Source organism: Pteropus medius, unplaced genomic scaffold, assembly GCF_902729225.1.
Source record: "Pteropus medius unplaced genomic scaffold, Ma_sr-lr_union100, whole genome shotgun sequence".
Classification (NCBI taxonomy): domain Eukaryota; kingdom Metazoa; phylum Chordata; class Mammalia; order Chiroptera; family Pteropodidae; genus Pteropus; species Pteropus medius.
Window position 1 is genome coordinate 6,509,251 of NW_024347791.1, and position 21,462 is coordinate 6,530,712.

The following is a 21,462-nucleotide window of genomic DNA, read 5'->3' on the forward strand; positions in this document are numbered from 1 at the left end:
ATTCTACCACAGTTTAATCTACCATCCATTTTTGGATATATAGGCTCTTTCTAGTGTTTTTCTATTATAAACAATGTAATGAATATTTTTATATATACAGTTTTATTTCTTGTGGGATTGTGATTCTAGGACTGTGATTACCATTCGGAAGAAAATGCATACTTTTAAGGCTTTAGTTACATATCGCTGAATAGTCATCCAGAAAGGTTAAACATTTTGAAAATATTTCCATTAACAGAGTTCTGAGTTATTTTTAGAAGCCTCAAAAGACATTGTTTTCTCACTATAACATTCTTTGGGTTTTCACCATCGTGGGACCAAGTATGGTTAAATCTAGTCCGGTTCACTCTGATGAGCCATCTCCCCATTAAATGTTAGCCAGAAATTAACTAAGGGTGTTACCGATTACAGTGCCTGTAGTATAAGAGGTATTTTTTTCTATTGCTACTGCAAATGAATCTATCTATGACCTAGGGGAAAAGATTGTGTATCTAAAGGTAACCACTGGGAGGAAGCTGTGTTGTTGATGGAACATTCTCTCTTCCTTCTGCCCTCTCATTTCCCCCACAGGCAACTGTGAGTTCCTTAAGGTTTCTTGAATAAAGCACATGCTTGGAAAAGAAATGCATTAAATAAAATAAAGCCCTATGGAACGTGTTAAGCCCCTGTCTTGTATGGTAAAGGTCATATAGCCATACTCTGCCCAGGACAATAATAAAATGTTAGGTATTAGTGAGCTCTCATAATGTGCCAAGACTGTGCTAACTGCTTTACAAGGATGTCTTATAAATGACCCAATGAAATAAGCACTGTTATTCCTGTTGTACAGAGAAGGAGCTGAGGCTTAGAACGGTTGAGTAACTTTCCTAAGGACACAGAACTAGTAAGTACATAAGGGAATAAGCTACATTCTAGAACATTCTCTTTTTACCTACAGAGGATAACTGTGTCAGAGTTTATAAAATTAGTAAATAACATCGGTGACCAAAACTTAATCATCTCCTCCTCTACCTTGTAAAGGTGCTCGCCTATGTTCTTGGTCTTAGTGCCCATAAACAATATTTATGGTAGTTGATATTTTAAAACATTCAATAGTCCTTATTTAAAAAATTATTATTTATGGGTATAATCCTGTTGCTTATCTCTGTAGTTAACTGGTGACCTAGAGATGATGTTTGGGGATATCAGCTAGTCATTAAGGTGGAGCCAAACCTCATAGAGTAGAATTACTTTGCTAAGTTCACTTTAGTCTATAATTTTGCATGTAATCATTGTAATTATTGAATATTAAAGGGAATGGAGAATAATAGAAACTAAGCTCCTTGGGCTGGGGCATAAAAGTGTAAGATGATCCTGGAATATCTTGTGGGGTCAGAAAGTAAGGATGTGGTTAAAGAAAAAAAAAATGGGACATGACAAAAGGATACACAGGTAACTTACTAGATACTAACCAGATCTGGCACAATTTGAGCCACAAAATAAATGATAGTTACAGATAATAACATGTGGCATAAAATAAGAATCTATAGTCTATAAATGATTAACGAGACAGGCAAGGTTTCTGCTGTCATAGAGTTTACATAAATGATTTCAGATATTGGTCAAGACAACGAAGAAAATAAAACAGGTTAATGTGATGAAGGGTGATTCATGAGGGCTGTTTGCTAAGTGGTTAGGGAAGACTTCTCTGAAAAGTGACGTGTAAGCTGGAACCTGAATGATAAAGTGAGTTAACCCTATCAAAATCTGGGAAAAGACCATTCCAGGTTATTGTTGTATCTAATCAGTGTAATGATGTCAGGGTAATAATGTCATGTTTCTAAGCATTCTACAGATTCACTTCAACAGGTGGGCCTGGTCCGCGATATAAATGGTGGCCCATTAATGGAGCCCCATATAATATATGTCTGTATAGTTTTAAATTATACAACAAACTTACAGATTAAAGGAAATATACCTGTCTTTCTACTTTGGCAGATAATATCCTTTTGAAGATCTGGAAGTCCAATGAATTCTTGGACTTCTTGAGTTCTGCTTTGGAACATGGTGTTGTGGAGAAAGCTAGTCCCTGGTCTGAGTCCTGCCTCTCTTTCTTCCTCACCCTTGGCTCTATGTCCTGCACCTTGAAAGACCTCACACATAGCTCAGGCTCCATGTCCAAGCTCCTTCTATACCTCCAGTAAACAGCCACCCCTTGAGTACTCCTTGCGTTGGGTATGCACCAGTGGTGACAGGATCTGCCTTCAGAAGGACCAATTTCAGGATGATGCCCTGGCATTGGCCTCCAGGCCATTTGGTCAGGAAAGTTTATGGTCCCAGGTATCTGGAGCACGACCTAGAAGAGGATGACGCACAGGCTCTGAGTGTGCACATTCCTTGGGCTCTATGTGCTCTTGACCTTGTGAGGTGGGGCATAGCTGAAGGAGGGCCAAACTAGGGCCCTCTAAGCCATGGGTCTCAGAGCTGTGACCCCCTCTTAGCTAATTCTAGATTCCCGAATGAAAACTTCTTTTGGCCTAAGAAAAATTACAGGACATAGAAGAGATTCTGAAGCTGCCGTATGATGTATTTCTGTAATCTATTAAAACAAGATAAAGGCAAAGGGAATCAAATATATGGTATTGGAAGATTTAACTTGGGTAGTGAACACACAATGCAATATACATATGATGTATTATTGAATCTTGTACTTGAAACCTATATAATTTTGTTAACCAGTGTCACCCCAATAAATTTAATTAAAAAAATAAAAATAAAACAAGGTGGAAGAGAACTTATGTATTATAAAGAGTTGTTTCAACAAAATAGCCTTAATATTTTACTCTGAAGGTAACAGTAATAGGACTTACTAATAACCAGTGGTTGCTTGTGGAGAAAACAGTTTTTTTACTGGAATTCTCTTAAATAGCCAGGTAGATGTACCTTGAAGCGTACAAGTGTGTCTTAAATGACATCTTCTATAAAAACCCTATCATTCTGCCCTTGAGAAGATGCTGAAATTGGCATGGATGCAATAAAAGCTGAGATATAGATGGAAATTCTTTTCTGTGTGTCTGTGTCTTAGAGGCCAGTTACATCTCTCTATTGTTATGCTTTTAGATCTAAGGTTTAAAAACAAAATTTTCTCAAGTTATCATGTGAAGGAGTAAGTATGTGTAAAAATATTAAAATGAAAGATATGTGTTAGGGCAACAATCTTGGATTCACCTTAAAATATTTACAAAGCATCATCATCAAGCAATGTAATAGGAAATTATTTTAATGAGATTGCATCCTCACTATCAACCAAATCTTCAAACCCAGAAATTAAAGAGAAGTCTTTTATCTTACCAAATGTTATATGAGAGGAAAGAATGCCAAATACTTTGGTAACACTATCATTATCAGCAGTATCTAGACTGGCAAAACTAGCCAAAAACAATCTCGATTCTCTAATGACTGTGTTTGAAAGTGGGCCTCTGTATAGTATTACAAATATGAAGTATCGTGACCGCAGGATCAATCTAGAGAAGCTCTCAGTGCTAAGAAATGATTTCTAAAACGTTTAGTAATAAAATGGCAACACAATTTTTAAAATTCGAATAAGTTTTACATTTATTCTAGTATCCTAGAAGTTCATTATATCATGGTGACATTTGGTGTCACTGCTATTGATTTGAACGCTTGGCCATTCGGCATCCAGCTGGAACGTGTGCCTAGTATATACCTTTAGCTTTTGTCTTAAAAAACAGAACAAAAACTGTTCTGTAGTTTTACTGAGGTTTTCAAAGTTAGTGAAATTATATGCATGTATTTCATCTGCTGTCTTTTCCCAGGGATCTACACTTGCATTATGTTTTAAGAACTGGTGGATCACCTAGGTAGAACCCAATTCAAGAGGCTTTTTTTGGGAAAAGGAGAATAAAGAAGAGGGTCTTGAAAAACAAAAGTGGCCACATTTGAGGGAGAAGAAGGTTTTTAGAATGAGAGTTAAAAGATGGCTTTAGTTTCATTTTGTCGGAAAATGAACTTTGTTCTGATAAATATAGTTAAGCATACAAGCACTGAAGCAACTTGATAACTTTGCCAGGAAAAAACAAAATTTTGGCTAGCTTACCTCAAAGAAAATATTTCTAAAAGCAACGTTCTTGAGCATTATCCAGCATTTGTTTAGATTCAAATCACAGATCAAACATGCCAATCCAGTTTGAAATGGGTCATGATGTAGGGAATCTGGTTAAAAAAGAATAGGCTGCAAATTAAATTCTGTTTGATATGATCACATAGTACCATTAAAACTGAATAAAGGTGAATTTAATCTTAATCTTTTTATTTGAACTTTAGTTTTTTCTTGTGGCAGCTATATTTTATATTAGATATTTTCCTCAAATGTCTGGTTATGTCTGTTTGTTGATTCATATTTAAGAGAGAGGAAGTCTAAAGCTGCTTAGAAGCTCGGCACATGGGAGCGTCATGGTCTTCACTGCAGAGTGATCTAGCTGAGCCTTTTTTTGAGGAGGTAGGGCCAGAGTTACTGCCTTCCATAGGTCAAGAATTGTGTCAGTGCTGCTGGTGGGACTGCAAATGGGTACAGCCACCATGGAGGTTCCTCAAAACACTAAGAATTGATCTACGATATGACCCAGCAATCTGTCTACTGGATATTTACCCCAAGGACAAAAAAATCACATCCATAAAGATATTTGCACGCCAGTGTTCATAGCAGCGTTATTCACAGTGGCCAGGATGTGGAAGTGCCCTACGATAGATGATGGGTTAAGTGCCCTACAATAGATGATTGGCTAAAGAAGCTGTGGTACACATGTACAATGGAATATTACTCAGCCATAAGAAGAGATGAAATACTGCTGTTTGCAACATTGATGGACCTTGAGATAATCATGCTAAGCGAAATAAGCCAGACAGAAAAAGTTGAAAATCACATGAGATCACTTATATGTGGGATATAAACCTAAAAGCAATAAAAGAACAGGACAAACAAACAGAGACTCATGGACATGGACTATAGACTAGTGGTTACCAGAGGGTAGAGGGTGGGGGAGGATGGGAGGAGGTAGATGAGGTAAAGGGGGTCAAATATAGGGGGTAGGGGAAGGGCGAAGTGGGTAAAGGGGATCTAATATATGATAGCTGAAGTAAACTGGACTTTGGGTGGTAAATACATAATAGAATATATAGATGGTAAATTATAATGTACACCTGAAAATTATATAATTGTATTAACCAATGTTACCCCAATAAACTTAATTAAAAAAAAACAACTAATTGTGTCAGTGATTATAAAATATTCGAGCCATAAACTGAAGGAATTATTCAGTTCTCTAAGCAATTAAAGTACCATACAGTAGATGAATATACCATATTACCATAGCTTGTTGTCTATGTTTTAAGAACTGGCGGATCACCTAAGTAGAACCCAATTCAAGAGGCTTTTTGGAAAGAGAAGAGAATGAAAAAGAGGTCTCGAAAAACAAAAGTGGCCACGTTTAAGGGAGAAGAGGGTTTCACATCTAATTTGTTTACTTTTATTTTTTTGAGACTATTTGAGATAGGAATGGCCCAGGCAGTGCCAAGGGCCAGAGACAGACAGTTGTTGATGTGTTAGATCACTGGTTCTCAAAGTGTGGTCTTCTGATCAGCAGTATCAGCAGCTTGTGAGAAATGCAAATCCCCATCCCCCTCTAAAGCTATCAAATCAGAAACTCTGGGTGTGTGGTTCAGCAATCTGTGTTTTAACAGGCTCTGCAGACGATTCTGATATACATCAAATTTTGAGAACTACTGTGTTCGTTGAACAGCATGGAGGCCAATAGGGCTGGGACCAAGTGTTGCGGGAGAGAGGGATAAATCACGTGGGCTAAGATTACCTTAGAGCCATTGCAGTGACTTTGGCTCCTGTGTGAAATGGGAAGCCATTGGAAGGCTTTGAACAGAGGAATGATGTGAACCGATAGATATTTTTAACAGATTATAATTTACTATTGTGTTGAGACAGGGCTTCAAAGGGCCAAGGTCTGAAGTAGGGTGATAAGTTGAGAGTATTGCAGTAATACAGGCCAGATATGATATTGGCTTGGATCGGGGTAGTAGCGGTGTATGTAGCGAGATAGTTGGAGTTCAGAACCCTTTTTCAGAGAGACAACAGAATCGGCTGAAAGATTAGCTAAAATTAAAGACTGGGAGTAGCCACTTCGAATTTTCTCTGGATTTGAGAGGAGTAAAAATAAACATATTAGTAGATGGAAAAGTAGTCACTTATGGCATCAAGCTATAATAACATGCTATATTCATCTAGTTTATGGTATTTTAATTGCTTAGAGAATTGGATCTCAAGTTTGTTAGATAGAATACCACTGTTCTTACAGAATGCTAGAAGCGTTGTCAACTGGGTTCCAGTTTTGGTACTTTGCCCACTGTTAAAGCAACTCTTGGTTAACGACTTCTTAAGAGCAAACTCCCCAAACGTTCACCTTCTGTAGACTCTTCACTGATTGTTCTCTCCTTGAAATTTTTAGTACCCTCAGCTTTGAGACCCCACATTCTCAGTCTCCCACCTCTTTCATTGCTACCGCTTAGTTTGTTTTTTTCTTTTTTTTACTTATCCTCTTGATTTGAGGTTTTCTTATAATTTTAGTACCTTGTTCTACATGCTCTCTGTCAGTAATTTCATGTAGTCCACCACTGCTTATACATCCTCCAGAGCTGAATTTTCAGTTGTCTACACCACTCACTACATTTCAAACTAAACTCACGATTTTCTCTTACTCCAACCATGCTCTTTTATCTGTATTTCTTATCAGTTAATTAACATTACCAATCACCTCATGCCTCCCCTCTCTCCAGTTACTGTCTAGACTGTCAGTTCCACCCCTGAAATCCCTCTTTCTTTTCTCTTATGCCTCACCCTAATGTGGTGGCCTGTTTTCTCTAAGTGGGACTGCTGTATTTGATTCCTAACTGTAGTCACTGGTTCCAGGGAGAAGGGCAAATGAGTGTAATTTTTTTTTTTAACTTAAAACAAGTACTGTTTGAAAGTCAGCTTTTTCATCTATGTGCAAAAAATAATTATTTTTAAAATCTTTCAATTTTCATATGTAGTATTAATTTTCACTTGTAAAAGTAGAAGTAAAAATCATTCTAGCTGTAGAAGGCTAGTCTATGATTACTTTCATCTTTTTGCTCCATTAAAGGATCTTTTCTCACTTTTATTATTGTCTGCAGGAGAATCAGGATAAATGAGCTCGTAAGATTATAAGGAAGGCCTTGGGAAAATATAGAGAACTCAAAACATAAGATGTCATATACAGCCTACTCCTTCGATCTGTTGAAGGTTAATTGTCTTTAAAACATGTTATTCTATAAAGCTAAAGATTAAACGTTCACAAATAAAAAGATATGTCAAAAAAAAAAGGTTTCCTTTTTTAACAGGGGAAATTGAATAATGATGAATTCAAATCAACTTTATCTTCCCCTCTTATTGAGTTAAAATTTGTTTCTAAAAGAGTGATGATTAACTTGAATAATTATCCTGGATGTTATCTTTTCAACAGTAGCTATGCATTATAGTAGATATTGTTATAGATATATAACAGTAGTACATAACTGGAAAATAAGCCAAGTACAGTGTTCTGTAAATTGTTGGGTTTAAGTTCTATTACCTGAGGCCTAAAATTTTCTGCTTCTGAATGCTAGATATAAAAGAGTCAAAAATGATATCCACTATCCTAAAGATAGTATTTTTTTAAAGCCTATGAAACTGTTTCCCAGAAGCGAATCGCCTACCATAATTTCATGAGCACTTTTCCACTCTAGGCAAAATTGGTTGCTCTTGCCTTGAATCTCTTCTCAGAGAACTCTTGAGTCTCTAAAATTATTTTGTAACATTCTACTTTTTTAATTCATTCATTTAAAAAATGTTTTTGAGGCTTCACTGTACGCCAGGCACTACTCTATATGGTAGGGAATCAGCAATAAACCAAATAGAGTATGTTCCTGCCTTCATTGAGGTTACATTCCAGTGGAGGGATATGAAGAAGTTGGCAAAACCTCTTTCCCTAATGTTAAGTTGGACTTTCAATTCAAATTGTAAAACTTCTAAAATAAAAAGTAAAGCCCCAAAGAATGATATTAATAGCTATGGTATGATTTAGATACAGTTACAATCTCAGTGTTGTTTTCTAAATTTGGAGTAATTCTAAATTTTACATGTTCTTGTCGTACATACCTTATCGTTAGATGGATATGGATTATATATTCCTATTTTTCATTTTAAGGTATGTTTCTTAAGTTATAAATACCAGTCCCTAGCCATAGCTTTGTAGATTGGAACTATGTATCTTTAATCTAAAACTGCTTCAATAGACTAGATTTGTAAGGCCCTCTTCTTTGAATAAACAGCACAAATTCAAAGTCTACTATTAGTTGAGTTTCAATTCATAGTATGTTTCTGTGAAATCATCACAATCAAGATTTTGCGCATATTGCATCTCCTCTGTGTATCCAGAAAGATATTAGAATGTGTATGCATGTGTGTGAGCATGTGTGTGTTTTAGTATATTTTATTCTAAAATATTTCAAACATGAAAAAAATATATATCAGGGTTCCCAATTCCAGTTAATGGCAGAATGAAGACGTTGAGTGAAACTTTCCAGAGAAAAACAATTACAAAATCTAGACAAACTATTTGAAGGCAATGGAAAGTAATCAAAAGGAGGTAGAAAGTGGAGTTAAAAGACTCTTAAAAGACTCATAAAAGACCATAAGTACAGTGGGTAAGAATTGCAAAGTTTATGGCTTTTTTTTTTTCTTTTTTTAGCCTGAGAGAGACCCAGTCCCTGGGTGTCATGTGACAGAAAACCTACAGTCTTACTAGCTTGAGGTGACAGAGGTTAGGGAGTTTTTGTTTTTTCGATTAAGTGCCTTCTGTGACTTACATATAACTATAGTGGCAGAAAGTTGAAGTTGTATTGGTTTGAATTATCAGATAAACAGAATTTGGAGCTCATAGAGCAGGTGGAAATTTATGGGGAAATCCCAGCTGCAAGAGAATTGCAGAGAAGATGAGCCCCAGAATTTGAGTATAAATTCTGCCCAAATCTTTGGCTGGCCACTAAATAACACAGATGCAAAAGAAATCCCCAAAGGGCTAGTCTAAAAACCAATAGTCGGTAGCTGAAAGAACCAAGCAGAAATATGAGCTGCTGCACACTGCGAGACAAACAAGAGTCTGTAATTTGAGTCTACACAAATTAACTGCCCATTACAAGGGAAATCCAGTAATCCTCAGAAGAACATAACATTATCCAGTCATTATACACATTATAATATTTTCAAGTTTTCAACCTCAAATTACTAAATGTGGAAAAGAAACATAAAAGTGTGATTTCAGGAAAAGTGTGACTCATGTTTAGTCATTGGAAAGTGACTCAAAATGGGCCCAGATGTTGGATTTAGTGAAATCTTTCAAAACAAGTAGTATAAATATGTTCAAAGAACTTAAGGAAAGAAATATTCAAAGAATTTAACAAACATATATCTTAATGAGTGAACAGATGGGGAATCTTAAAAGAGCAATGGAAACTGTAAAAAAGAATCAAATGTATCACATTGGTGATAGCAGAAGAAAGAATTTGTGAACTTGAAGATAGATTGGTAGAAATATCCAATATGAAGAACCAAGAGGAAAAAAAATTGAAGAAATATAAATAGAGCTTCAGATACCAGTGAGATAATATAATGATCTTAAACATATACATATATGTGTGTGTTGATATGCTAAATATGGTAAAATTTTAATATTTGACAAAGCCAGATAGTGAGAATATAAATGTTTATTATTTTTTAAAGTAATTACCGATACATAAAATTATCTTTATTTGCTTTTAAAAACTAATTTTGTTTAAGTATTTTGATAAGATTGTATTAAGTCTATAGATTGCTTTAGGTAATATGGACATTTTAACAGTGATAATTCTTCCAGTCCATGAACATGGAATATCTTTCCATTTCTTTGTGTTTTCTTCAGTTTCTTTCAAGAATGTCTTGCAGTTTCCAGTATCTCATACCTATTTCTTGAGCACTAAACCTGAGATAGGTTCACTCTTTAAACATTACTTGCACCTTATTACTTGTTTGAGCAAAGACTCAAGATGCTAGAGCTACAAACACAACAGATTTTTCAGGCTTAGGAAAAAAGTATACAAGTAAAGACAGCATGAATAATTATTCTAAAGCACTGACAAATCTTAATATTTGCATTTGTATGCTTAATATTTGTATACTTTGAGACTGCAATCCAGAATGAGATTAAGAAATAGGATCTATTTTCTAGATTGACATAGAAAATATTGATGTAGAACTTAACCTAATGGTCTAAAGCCAGTGAGCTAAACTCTAGTTTGTCTGTGGTTAATGCTACTCAAAATAGAATATTACTTGGCCATGAGAAAAGATTTGAAATACTGCCATTTGCAACAGCATGGATGGATTGCAAGATAATTATGCTTAGGGAAATAAGTCAGACAGAAAAAGCTGAGAACCATATGATTTCACTCATATGTGGGATATAAAACTGAAAGCAACAAATGAACAAGACAGACAAAGCCTCGTAGACGCAGTCAACAGTTTAGTGGTTACCAGAGGGAAAGAAGCAGGGTGAGTGGTAGGCAAGGGTAAAGGGGGTCAAATATATGATGATGGAAGGAGATTTGACTTTGGCTGGTAAACATACTATGCAATATACAGATGATGTATTATTGAATTGTATACTTAAAACCTATATAATTTTATTAACCAGTGTCACCCCAAATTAAGTTTAATTTAAAAAATAATTCTTATATATCTCTCGCTTTACCCATTCACCTATCTTCCATGACCAAACAGATGATTAGTAATTGAAACCCAGCTCAGTATAGTATTTTTAATAATAATTGCTCACTATTTTCCAAAATACTGCATTAGAAAAACTTGTCAGATTTGGATATACATTATTTTGAATCCTAAGTGATACAATTAAGAAGTACAATTTAGCTTATAGAGCAATTGAATATGTGAATAATATTTTTTGGAGAGTATTTTTCATTTAGCAGAAAGATGTAGAAACTTTAATAGTGAGATACATGATCAAAATTGATATGTGAACTGAATGAGTTTTTTATTGCTAACAGTTTTAGTCATGAGTCAAATATAAATTATGTATATATGAATGACTTATTTATATCCGGGGTTTATTTATTTTTTTGGTCAGTAATTCTTCAAATTACGTAAGTTTTCTTACATAGAATTAAATACTAGCAGCTCAAAATTATGTATTTATATTGGGCTAAGTATATCAAATTTGGAATGTTAGGATGACACTTGATAGTGTTAGTTGTAAAATAACATCGGGACAAGGCGGATAGTACTAACTATCCCACTTACTAATTCTTATGAGTTAGTAATGAAGCAAAAAAAAAAATTAAACATCTCAGGCCAGCAGAATGTGAGATGCAAGACTGCTAAGGAATTCAGAATTGTATTTAAAATGCAGTGTGAGCTCATCAGATTTAATAAAGAATTATCTTTGGCTTTAAGACTCTACATGTTGTTTAAACAGAATAGAGAGCATATAAATTGTTCAGTGATACATGAAAATATTCACCTTAACAGGTAAATATTGGGAAGATGGACTCACCCATTGAAAAGTGGAACCTAATAATTGGCAACTTGGCTTTAAAACAGGTAAGCGATTCACAGATTTGTTTATAGATCTTGGGTTCCTTGTAAGAATGGAATAAATTTTAGTGCTATGAAGTCTATCATTTAATTGTTTCAGGGACCCAAAATGGATACCCATGATTTCTGAAAGTTTTATTTCTCTAGAAACTGATGGTGTTCTTCTAAATATAAAGAAATATATAGTACACAAAATATGGAATACATATGCAAAATATTTTCTATCGTAAGTATGTAATAGAGCCAAAATTTGAGTTAATATCTGTATAAATAAATATTTAGTACTTCATTCCTTAGGTGTGCTTTTTCTACTTTGTTTTTGTATATAAATCCTCTAAACTTCACTCTTTTTTTATGTATTATGGTCATATATTTGTTTAAGCTGAGTTTTCCTTAATTTGTCGATATTATTAGTGTTAACAAATGAACACATTAAGTCATCAATTACATATACACTAAACCGTGGATTACATATAGATTATCTATAGTTCTTTCTAATCTCAGGTGAATGAATATCTGTTCCTCTCCCACCAAGACAAGACTGCATCCCCTTAGTAACTCTAGCAAGTGCGAAATTTGGAAATACTTATTTTAATGTTAGCCAACTAGGACATAATGTTGAGAACATGTTTGCATAAAAGTAATTCAAAGAAATAAAGAAATTTTTGGAATATAGGCACTTTTGTTGTTGTTGTTCTTGTTGTTGATTTTGCAATATAGAAAGAAAATATTGAATTGGCCAATTTGCAGAGAGCTTAGAGAGCTTCTACTCTAAAGACCTGATTCCTTGAGGGTGTGTAAGTTATAGATTAGATAGGGCAAAATCATAAGACACCATGGGTTAGGGGCTCAAGGTCATGCTGGCAGTTAATTGGTCAAAGATGAGGTCAGAATAATCATGTTTTCAGATCTTTAGGACTGTTCTGAAGCCTACTCCCGCATCCCTCTGTCTGATCTCATGAGAAGGTAGCCAGGGAGTTATTTCACCTTAGAGCTCAAGAGTTGAAACATAACTTAGGTCCAGATTATATCTTTAGTCTTCCAGAAGTCTAGACCTAGTGACATTAGCCAGGTCCAGGCTAAGTGTCTTTTGCTGCCCCAAGGATTGCTGATTATCTGGGAGAAAGGCTAGGTTTCTGAGAGGTAAATATATAGAAAGATATGATTTCTAGAGCTAAGATTTAAAGCTAAATTTAATCAGTCATAAGGGCCCTAGGTTAGAATATAGACTTTTTAAAAAATATCTGTGCAACTACTTCTAAGATCCCAGGGTTAGAAATGAGAAAATCTGGTGTCTTATCTCAGCGCTCACATTAACTATCTGTATAACCTTTGTTAACTTAACTTTTTCAGGCCTCATTTTCCTCTTCTAAGTCGCAGTATTGCATTAGAGCGGTCTATGATCCCTTTTTGCTTGAAACTGTAGGAATCTGTGCAGTGGTAATAAAATAAATATCAACCAGTGGACTACTATAAATTAATCTATAAATTAAAATTTAAAAATATATTCCATTTTATATTTTAACTATCCTAAACACTGACCATGTAACATGAGTTATAGTATAAAGTTTTCATCAAATCATTCTAATAATTTCCATCTCAGCTTTTAATTTTTCCTTCCACTCTTAGTATCAGCCCTTCCCTTCTCATCCTGTCTCCCTGCAACTGTTGGTCAGGATGGAAGCCAGAGGTGGCTGGGGACTCACTGATCTTTGTTGCTCTGGCCTGAAGTCTGTGTCTGTGTCTGTCTCACTCTACCAAGGATGTATAAGAAACAGGGAACCCCACATAGGCCCATCAGACACAAATGGTGCTAGCCAGTGAGGCAGCACCTGGTTAGAACCCAGTTACCTGTGGACAAAAGCAGAAGGGAGAAGAAAAGGTCAGGTGGGTGGGAGTGTTGTGCTCTTTCTGAGGCTTTATCTGCTGCAGCTTGTGAAGCAAGGGGAGGGGAACGGGATGAGCTGGCAAAGGCTTCTCTGGCTGGAGACAGGCTGTGGGTAGAGGTCGGGGCATAGAAGGGACAGAGGAGGCACCTGCTTTCATTAGCCATTAGCCGGGGTGTGTGCTCTCCTATTAAATGGGACCCCAAGCGGATTACCTGTTACTGATTTCTTCACAATTGTACAGGTGGCCACCTTGACCAGTGTGTAAATTGTCAAATAAAGCAAAGTTCCCAGTCTCATTGAAGAACCATTACCTCTCCAGGAAGGATGTACTCTGCTCTCACATCTAGTTAGGCCTATGGCCCCCATTAACCTCCTCAGCTACTCCTTGACCCAGACTTTGCTCTTCTCTTGGGTACAGTTAGGCATTTCTTTGGCAGGTTTATGGAATAGGACTTCCTCTTCTCAGCTGTGTGCTTGTTTCTCTCTCTCTCTCTTATTCCCTCCCTCCCTCTCTTTCTCCCTCACACTTCTCCCTCCCCCAACGCCTTATATGTGTGTATGTGTGCCATATGCCATCATGTCTGCTATAGGCTCCCGAAATATGTACTTTATTTCCAAGAAATAAAAGTTCTGTAAAATCCAGAGCTCCCTGGTTCTGTGTTTTATTTCCAAGAAAAACCTTGGAATCACAGTGTTAGAATTTACATTATTAATTAATTTTACTGCGTTTACATATTATTTACTAACCAGTGTGAAACGCTGACATAGTATAACAACTGGTACAGCCATAGTGATGCTGACAGCTTGCATCTCAGCTCTGAATCCGTGGGTGACGTCAACGGGAGCTGTAATGAAAGATCATGGAGACAGAATCTAGGCTTCTTGAACTCACTAGCCTTGGCTCTTCCATTAATAAACAATATGACAGATATAGACTATTTGGGATTTTTTTACTCAGAGGCCTGGATTCCAGTACACAGATTGGCTTCAGAGAGTCTGTGAGCCCCCAGGAATCCCACTGAAAATGTTGAATGCATCTGTGTTTTCACAGAGAAGAGAATCTATAACATTTTTGCCAGATTTTCAAAGTCCGTGACATAAGAATAGTTAAGAATCAGTGAACTAGATAGTTCCTTTAGAGTTTCCTTTAGTCCCGACATTTGACTAAAACCATTGTAAGAGTTCACAATTAGTGTTAATTTTTTTTAGTTGCTGTTTTTTTATTTTGTTGAGTGTTGCTTTATGCCACCACTGTGGGAAACACTTTATATATTTGTGTAATTCATTTAAGTCTCAAAACAACCCTTTCAAGTTCAGTATTACCATTGTCATTTTTCAGATTAGGAGCTAAAGTTTTTATAGCTTTAATCATAATTGTGATTATATGTAAGGTTATTGTTTAATGTCTATCTCTCCCACCAACCAAGAACTCTGAGAGCACGGAATAAATCTATTTTGACCATGGTTGTAGCCCAACACCAAGCATAGGGCCTGGTACATAATAGATTCTAAATTAATACTGTTGAATGAATGAATTTAAATAATTTGCCACAAGACTAAGTGGCATAGCCAGAAGTCAAACTCTTATTATTGGATTATAAAATGCAGCCTCTTGCCAATGCTGCCTCTAGCGTCAGACTTCAGTTTTGTGAGTTGGGTGCTTTTCAGTATTAAGGTTGGTATTTTATTGGATGATTTGTGAATTACGTCATCAAAGTCACTTGAGGCACTTGTTAGAAACGGATTCCTGGACCCTATTCCATGTCTATTGCCACCAGAAAGGACAGTTGGAGAACCTACTGCCTTAGGGAATATTAAAACTAAATTTACTAGCTTCTTTAAAAGGTAAGGCAGCTCAATTACCATATGCAATACTTTCTTCTGACTTCTTGTATGCACATTTACATAATCAGATTTTAAAATGCGATTTTAAAATGAATAATTCTGTTGGCTGTTATAAAATTTTTTTTTTAGGTTCAAGCAACCGTTGTTGGTTTTCTAGCAGCTGTGGCAGCCATTATACTGGGCTGGATCCCGGAGGGAAAATACTACCTTAATCATTCCATCCTTTTGTGCTCCAGCAGCGTAGCAACTGCCTTCATTGCATCTCTTCTGCAGGGTAAGTAAATCTACAGGCATCTATGCTAATGCCTTTTACTTTCAAAGATTTATTTCCTAAGATGATGCCTTTTTTTATTTAAATGATACTTGTTCATAATTTTTTTCAAAACCAGAAACGTTATCTACAGACTTTTAAAATATCTTGTTTCCAATATTTATATTTCTTACACATAAACCTTAGTGGAGAACAGGCTCTCTGAGCGGTCTCCTGGCCTTAGGTACCCTGGTACAGTTCCCAGACAGGATCAGGAAAATGAGAAACTCCTTTCTGGAACTCATCTTGTCAGTTGAGTAACAAGGATTCCAGACGTTCTGAGTTCCAAAAGCAGTTCCTTCTGTTAAAATCTTTTAAAGTTTCAGATTTCAAAAAAAAAGTTCTTCACTAGCTCTGTGGCAATATAATATAACCATATGCTTAGCACAGCATATTGTTGGCTGTGGAATTTGAGAAAACCAAAAGTTTTAAAAAGGTAACTACATTAGAAATTTTCAGTTGGGATATAATTTTTAATATTTATTTATTAATATGAACTTTACACTAGAGAACTAGATTATTATGGAATCAGAAAGATTTGGTTCTTTTTATATTTGCCATCTTTTTACCCTAGAATCACCAGCAAAGTTAAAAATAGAAGACTCTCAGATCAGGTGATCATATAATGAAGCTACATTTTTGGCTAGGTTCTTTCCCAGAATTTAGAGAATTTAATTCTAGTTAAGACTTGATTTCTAAAATATTTTCCAGCATTTTTTTTTTTTTAGTACTTAAATTATATCAGGGGTAGTTTCTTGTCTATACAGTCATATGCTGCATAATGATGTTTCGGCCAACAAGGGACCCCACATGCAATGGTGGTTCCTAAGAATGTAATGGGGCCGAAAAATTCCTGTTGCCTAGTGACATCATAGTCATCGTAATGTCGTAGTGCAACACATTTCTGTGGCGATACTACATTGCCAGTCATATTAAAGTTATAGCAAATATAATTACATACAGTACATAATACTTGGTAATGATAATAAACAACTATGTTGCTAACTTATGTATCTGCTATACTATTTATCATTATTTTAGAGTGTACTCTTTCTACTTATAAAAAAATTACTGTACAACAGTATGATGCGTTACGTGGGCAGCAGCCTTGTACATCTCATATTTACTGTCTTGATTGCATCATTTTCTCTGATGCTAGATTTAATTTCATGTTGTTTTGTATAGTAACATGATGTACAGGCTAGCCTAGGAGCAATAGGCTATACGATTTAGCCCAGGTGAAGTACCATCTAAGTTTATACAAGTGCACCCTATGATGTCCACACGACAAAATTACCTAACAATGCATTTCTCAGAATGCATTCCCCTCATTAAGTAACATATGACTGTACGCAGAAATACTAGGGTTGAACAGAGTCAACAATGGTCAAAGTGAGCGAAATTAAGCTATTAGAAAATTAATTTCTGGTAGAAAAAAATGTTAAAGCATTAGTTCCTGATTTAGGCTATTTGCTTCTGTTTTTCTAATTTTGTTTCACAAAATTGCTTTAAAAATTTCAGTCTAGTAAGTAGCTGTATTGCCTAGAATTTTCAAAACCATAAAATTTCAGATTTTAAAAACATTTGTTTAATGCTTCTTACTCTGAATAATGTATGTTCTAATTTTATGGTAACTTGCCCTTTGTAACCACCTTAATGTATGTAGAGCAGATACTATTAACCACCTGTTGCAGGTGAGAAAACTGACTCCGGGAAGGAAGGTGACCTGTCCAATTGTATCAGCTTGTTCACAGAAAAATCATGTTTAAAACCTGTTCCCTGGCCCCCAGCTCTTTTCACTGGTTCATGATGGCAAAATAAATCTTTTCAGTTGAAATGATATAGATGGCATCCTGTCATAGAACTTTCCATATCAATCTGTAAATGTGCTGATTTTGAAAAAAAATTATATATGATTACATCTTGATTGATTATTGCATAATACATTTAAAAAACTTTTCTGCTATTGCTTCCATGATATTGTGGGAAAGGTAAGTCCATAGATTGAAAAAGCCTCCAGAATATAATATGTGAGACATTGTTTGAAACAAGACAAAAATTCTACTTTTAATAATTTGGCTTTATAAGATAGTTGAAAAAACACTGGACTAGAGTTGCTTACAATCTATATGTCCTTAGGCAAGAATTTAAACCCCTCCCAAGGCATCAGATTTTTTTATCTATAGAATGAGTTTGCTAGAATAAAATCAGTTAGAGTCATTTTCAGTCTAAAAATGCTCTAAGATCCTGTTTTTTCACAGCCATATTTCGGTTTTCATATTGATTTTTGATTAGCACATAAGTAAACGAATATTAAATTGTCTCCCCACTGCATGTCCTTAATGAGTTGTGTCAGCATGAGAAAATCTATACAATTAGGTATGGATATAAATGTTATCATTTTTCTCTCATTTTTATGATTCAGGAAAATAAAGATTTAAAAGTGTAAGTACACAGCCACATGTTCATCTTCTGTTTTTAGTTATAGGTGCCTAGACAGAAACCTTGGGTTTAGGGAGCATTTGAGATCTTGCTCCCCAGCATATTTCATCAGTTTGGCTCAAATAAATTCTTATTAAAAAAACAAAACAACAACAAAAAAGACTTTGGGTTTAAAGAATATCCTTTACAAAGACAGTGTCTTATGTTCTGTCCTCGTGTTCAAAATTTAATTACTTCCCTCCTTTTAATATTTCAACACTCTCGAATAATAAAATAAAGCAAACATTTCTGACTACCACTATGTAAACAAATGCATTTTTATTGCTATGCATATAAATATCACTTACCTTTCTTTGACATTTTCATGCTTTATTTGAGGGTTAAAATAAAATCTTTGGGTTTGATACACACTAATACATTACATCTATGGCATACATGTTACTAAATTTGAAAAATTAATGTTATTTTACAGTACGTTTTCAGGTCTCTAAAGAACTTCTCAAATCTTCTGTGATTCCCCACTTGGAATTTATCGAAAGGCATTCTGTCACAGCATTAGTGTAAAATGTTTTATTTGCTTTAGTCAGCTTATTTAAACAGTTTGACTGGAACTGATATGCTCTTTGTCCAGCCTATATATTTCAGTGTTCAAGGGGATTAATTGTCTTTAAAATCATAGCATAAAAGTAATGAATTTTCTTTCTTCTAGGAATAATAATGGTTGGAGTTATCGTTGGTTCAAAGAAGACTGGCATAAATCCCGATAATGTTGCTACACCCATTGCTGCTAGTTTTGGTGACCTTATAACTCTTGCCATATTAGCTTGGATAAGTCAGGGTTTGTACGCCTGTCTTGGTAAGTTGAATTGAAATGAAATATAATGTGTTATTCAGAGTATCTTTAAATAAATATTGTTATAGCAATGCCATGAATCTGTGGTGGCCTTCATCAGTATGAGAGCTGTGGTCGAGACCGATTAGAACAATAACTGCCATTTGTTGTACACCTACTATGTGTTATGGTTCTCATACATTTTTTCTCTCATATTTTAAAACTCTATAAAGATTATTATCTCCAATTTCAAATGAGAAAACTGAGAATCATACAGATTATGTATGTTACCCACTCCTGATAGGAAGGTTAAACACAGATCTGTCATATTCTGTGACTTCTGCCTTTTCTTCTAAATATGTCATGACCGAGGAATCAACCTATAGTGTTCTGATAATGTGTGTGGTACTGCTGTCTCAGAACATGAGGTTATGGTGGTGCTTGAAACTTAGTGATTTTCCCCCCATCAGAAACCAGTGTGCTTTAACAAAAAGAAAAAAAAAATCGCCGTGAAAATTAACCCAAATGCTGTGTGAAGATGGAATCATCTTATATATGTGATTCCTGAGAATAGTGATAGAGTATTGATAGACTGATGAATTGTTTTAATACACATGTATACTCTGGGACTACTATCAATGTAAATGAATATGATTTGTGAAAATTGGTTTAGTGCTAAAAGTTGGGTGTGGTTCATTTTTTTAGATGCCAAATTTAAAAAATTAAAAGAAAATAGAAACCTTCAGAAATGAAGAAAAAAAGGGGGGGAGTTTATAAGCAAAACCAGAAGCATTTATTTACATATCCTCATATATTTTCATCAATTCTCTACAGATTTCTGGTATACACTTTAGACCGAATCTAAAGTACCTTCGGTTTGAAGAAGAGCCTCAGGTGTTTTTGAACTAGAGAAAGGGTTTTAACCTAACAAACTCGGGAATTTTCTACTGCTTTTGGAGCTATCTAGGAGGTTTCATTTATATAAAACTACCTTAATTATTTTCTGAATGGCATAAAAACAATATGTAATAAGACTTAATATATATGTTCAAAAACTGATCTTCTCATTTAGAAAAGATTTTCCATTTGAAGTAAGGTAGAAGACAATAAATGACCAATGCCCCAAATGTAAGACCTTGTTTTCCTAGGTCTTGGGTTTTTGTTGTTTTTGTCAAATGTACAAGGAATGATAGAAATTCATGTATATTCAGGGTAATCTTCAATTTCTCTCCCAGTCAAAGAAAAACAGCATAGAAAATGAGAGTTATGTTATTAAAGGGATAATCTGCTCTAATTTGTATTCTTGGGATGATAATTGGTCATACTTGTCTCCTCTAAATTATTCTACAGTTTAGCAACTGATGCTCACTAAAGTCAGGGAGGGCAATATTAGCTTATGGCTATTATCAGAGAATGTGACTTAATGTTGTTCTCTTACCGTGTTAAACTTATTCCTCAGCTCAAAGGCAGACAGCTGGACAACTTGTAGGCCTCACCCCTGCAGGAACAGGCTGCTAACTGTGTTGGGGAAGGGAGACTGCCATCAATAGGCTGGATCCCAAAAGAGAAAGGCATGCGTTAGGCATGCTTAGTGCTTTTCCCAAATCTTACCTAGTAGATAATTCTCTCCCACTTTGAGGAGCAAGTAAGAGAGAAGGAGGGAGAAGTAGAAGAGAGCGAAGGGTTTCTTCTTAATATTAAGAGGATAGAAATTCTATTAGTCCGGCCAGGAACATTGTGGGTGCAGGTGGGAATGGGGCTGCAGGGGTGGTAGTGGTTCTCGGATGAATTCTCCTACATACCTAAAAAAGTAAGGTATATTATTTGCAGACTTGGGGACTTAAATTACCATGTGGTCATTTGTAACACATTTCTCAGTTGCTTGCTAAATACCAGGGTGTCTCCTCAGTTCAAGCCACAGTGGTAAGAAAGTAAGAAAGAATATCATCAAAGAATGTTATCATAATAAATATGAAAGTGTTATAATGATACAGACCTAAGTATTATGAGATTACGGAAGGTAAATCAACTTTTGAGGAAAATAATGTGTGCTGACTTGTCAACAAGCGATAAACTCTCCTTATAAAAGACTTAATCATAATGTGTTGCCATCTAAAGCTTTCAGTTTTTGAGTGTTATATATGAGTGGTAGCTTAACTGGATCAAGAAATAAAGTGAAATGGAGTGATACCATCAGAGACCTTAATTTTGAAAAACAATTTTATTATTAAATATTGCGTAGGCTTTTCTAGGCCTTTACTCCTGAAAGTTGGCTCAGAGCAATTCAAGATGAATTGAAATAGGATCTTTTAAATTTCATCTGTATAATTTATTTCCCTAAAAAGATGTTATTTTTAATAGGCTACTATGGTACTGTGATTTATAAGAAACATATATTTAGTCATTCAGTTCACAATATATTTCTCACCTA

General features: G+C 35.2%; 1 protein-coding gene across 2 annotated transcripts in view; it reads left to right on the plus strand.

The window, feature by feature from the left end:
• The window catches only part of SLC41A2 (solute carrier family 41 member 2), a 109,901-nt gene that overhangs the window by 40,976 nt on the left and 47,463 nt on the right, over positions 1–21,462 (plus strand). For both annotated transcript variants that reach the window (XM_039877903.1, XM_039877904.1), the window contains exons 4-6: positions 11,648–11,719; positions 15,577–15,721; positions 18,909–19,055. In XM_039877903.1, the coding sequence (XP_039733837.1) occupies positions 11,648–11,719; positions 15,577–15,721; positions 18,909–19,055 (364 nt within the window). The remainder of the gene's footprint in view (positions 1–11,647; positions 11,720–15,576; positions 15,722–18,908; positions 19,056–21,462) is intronic.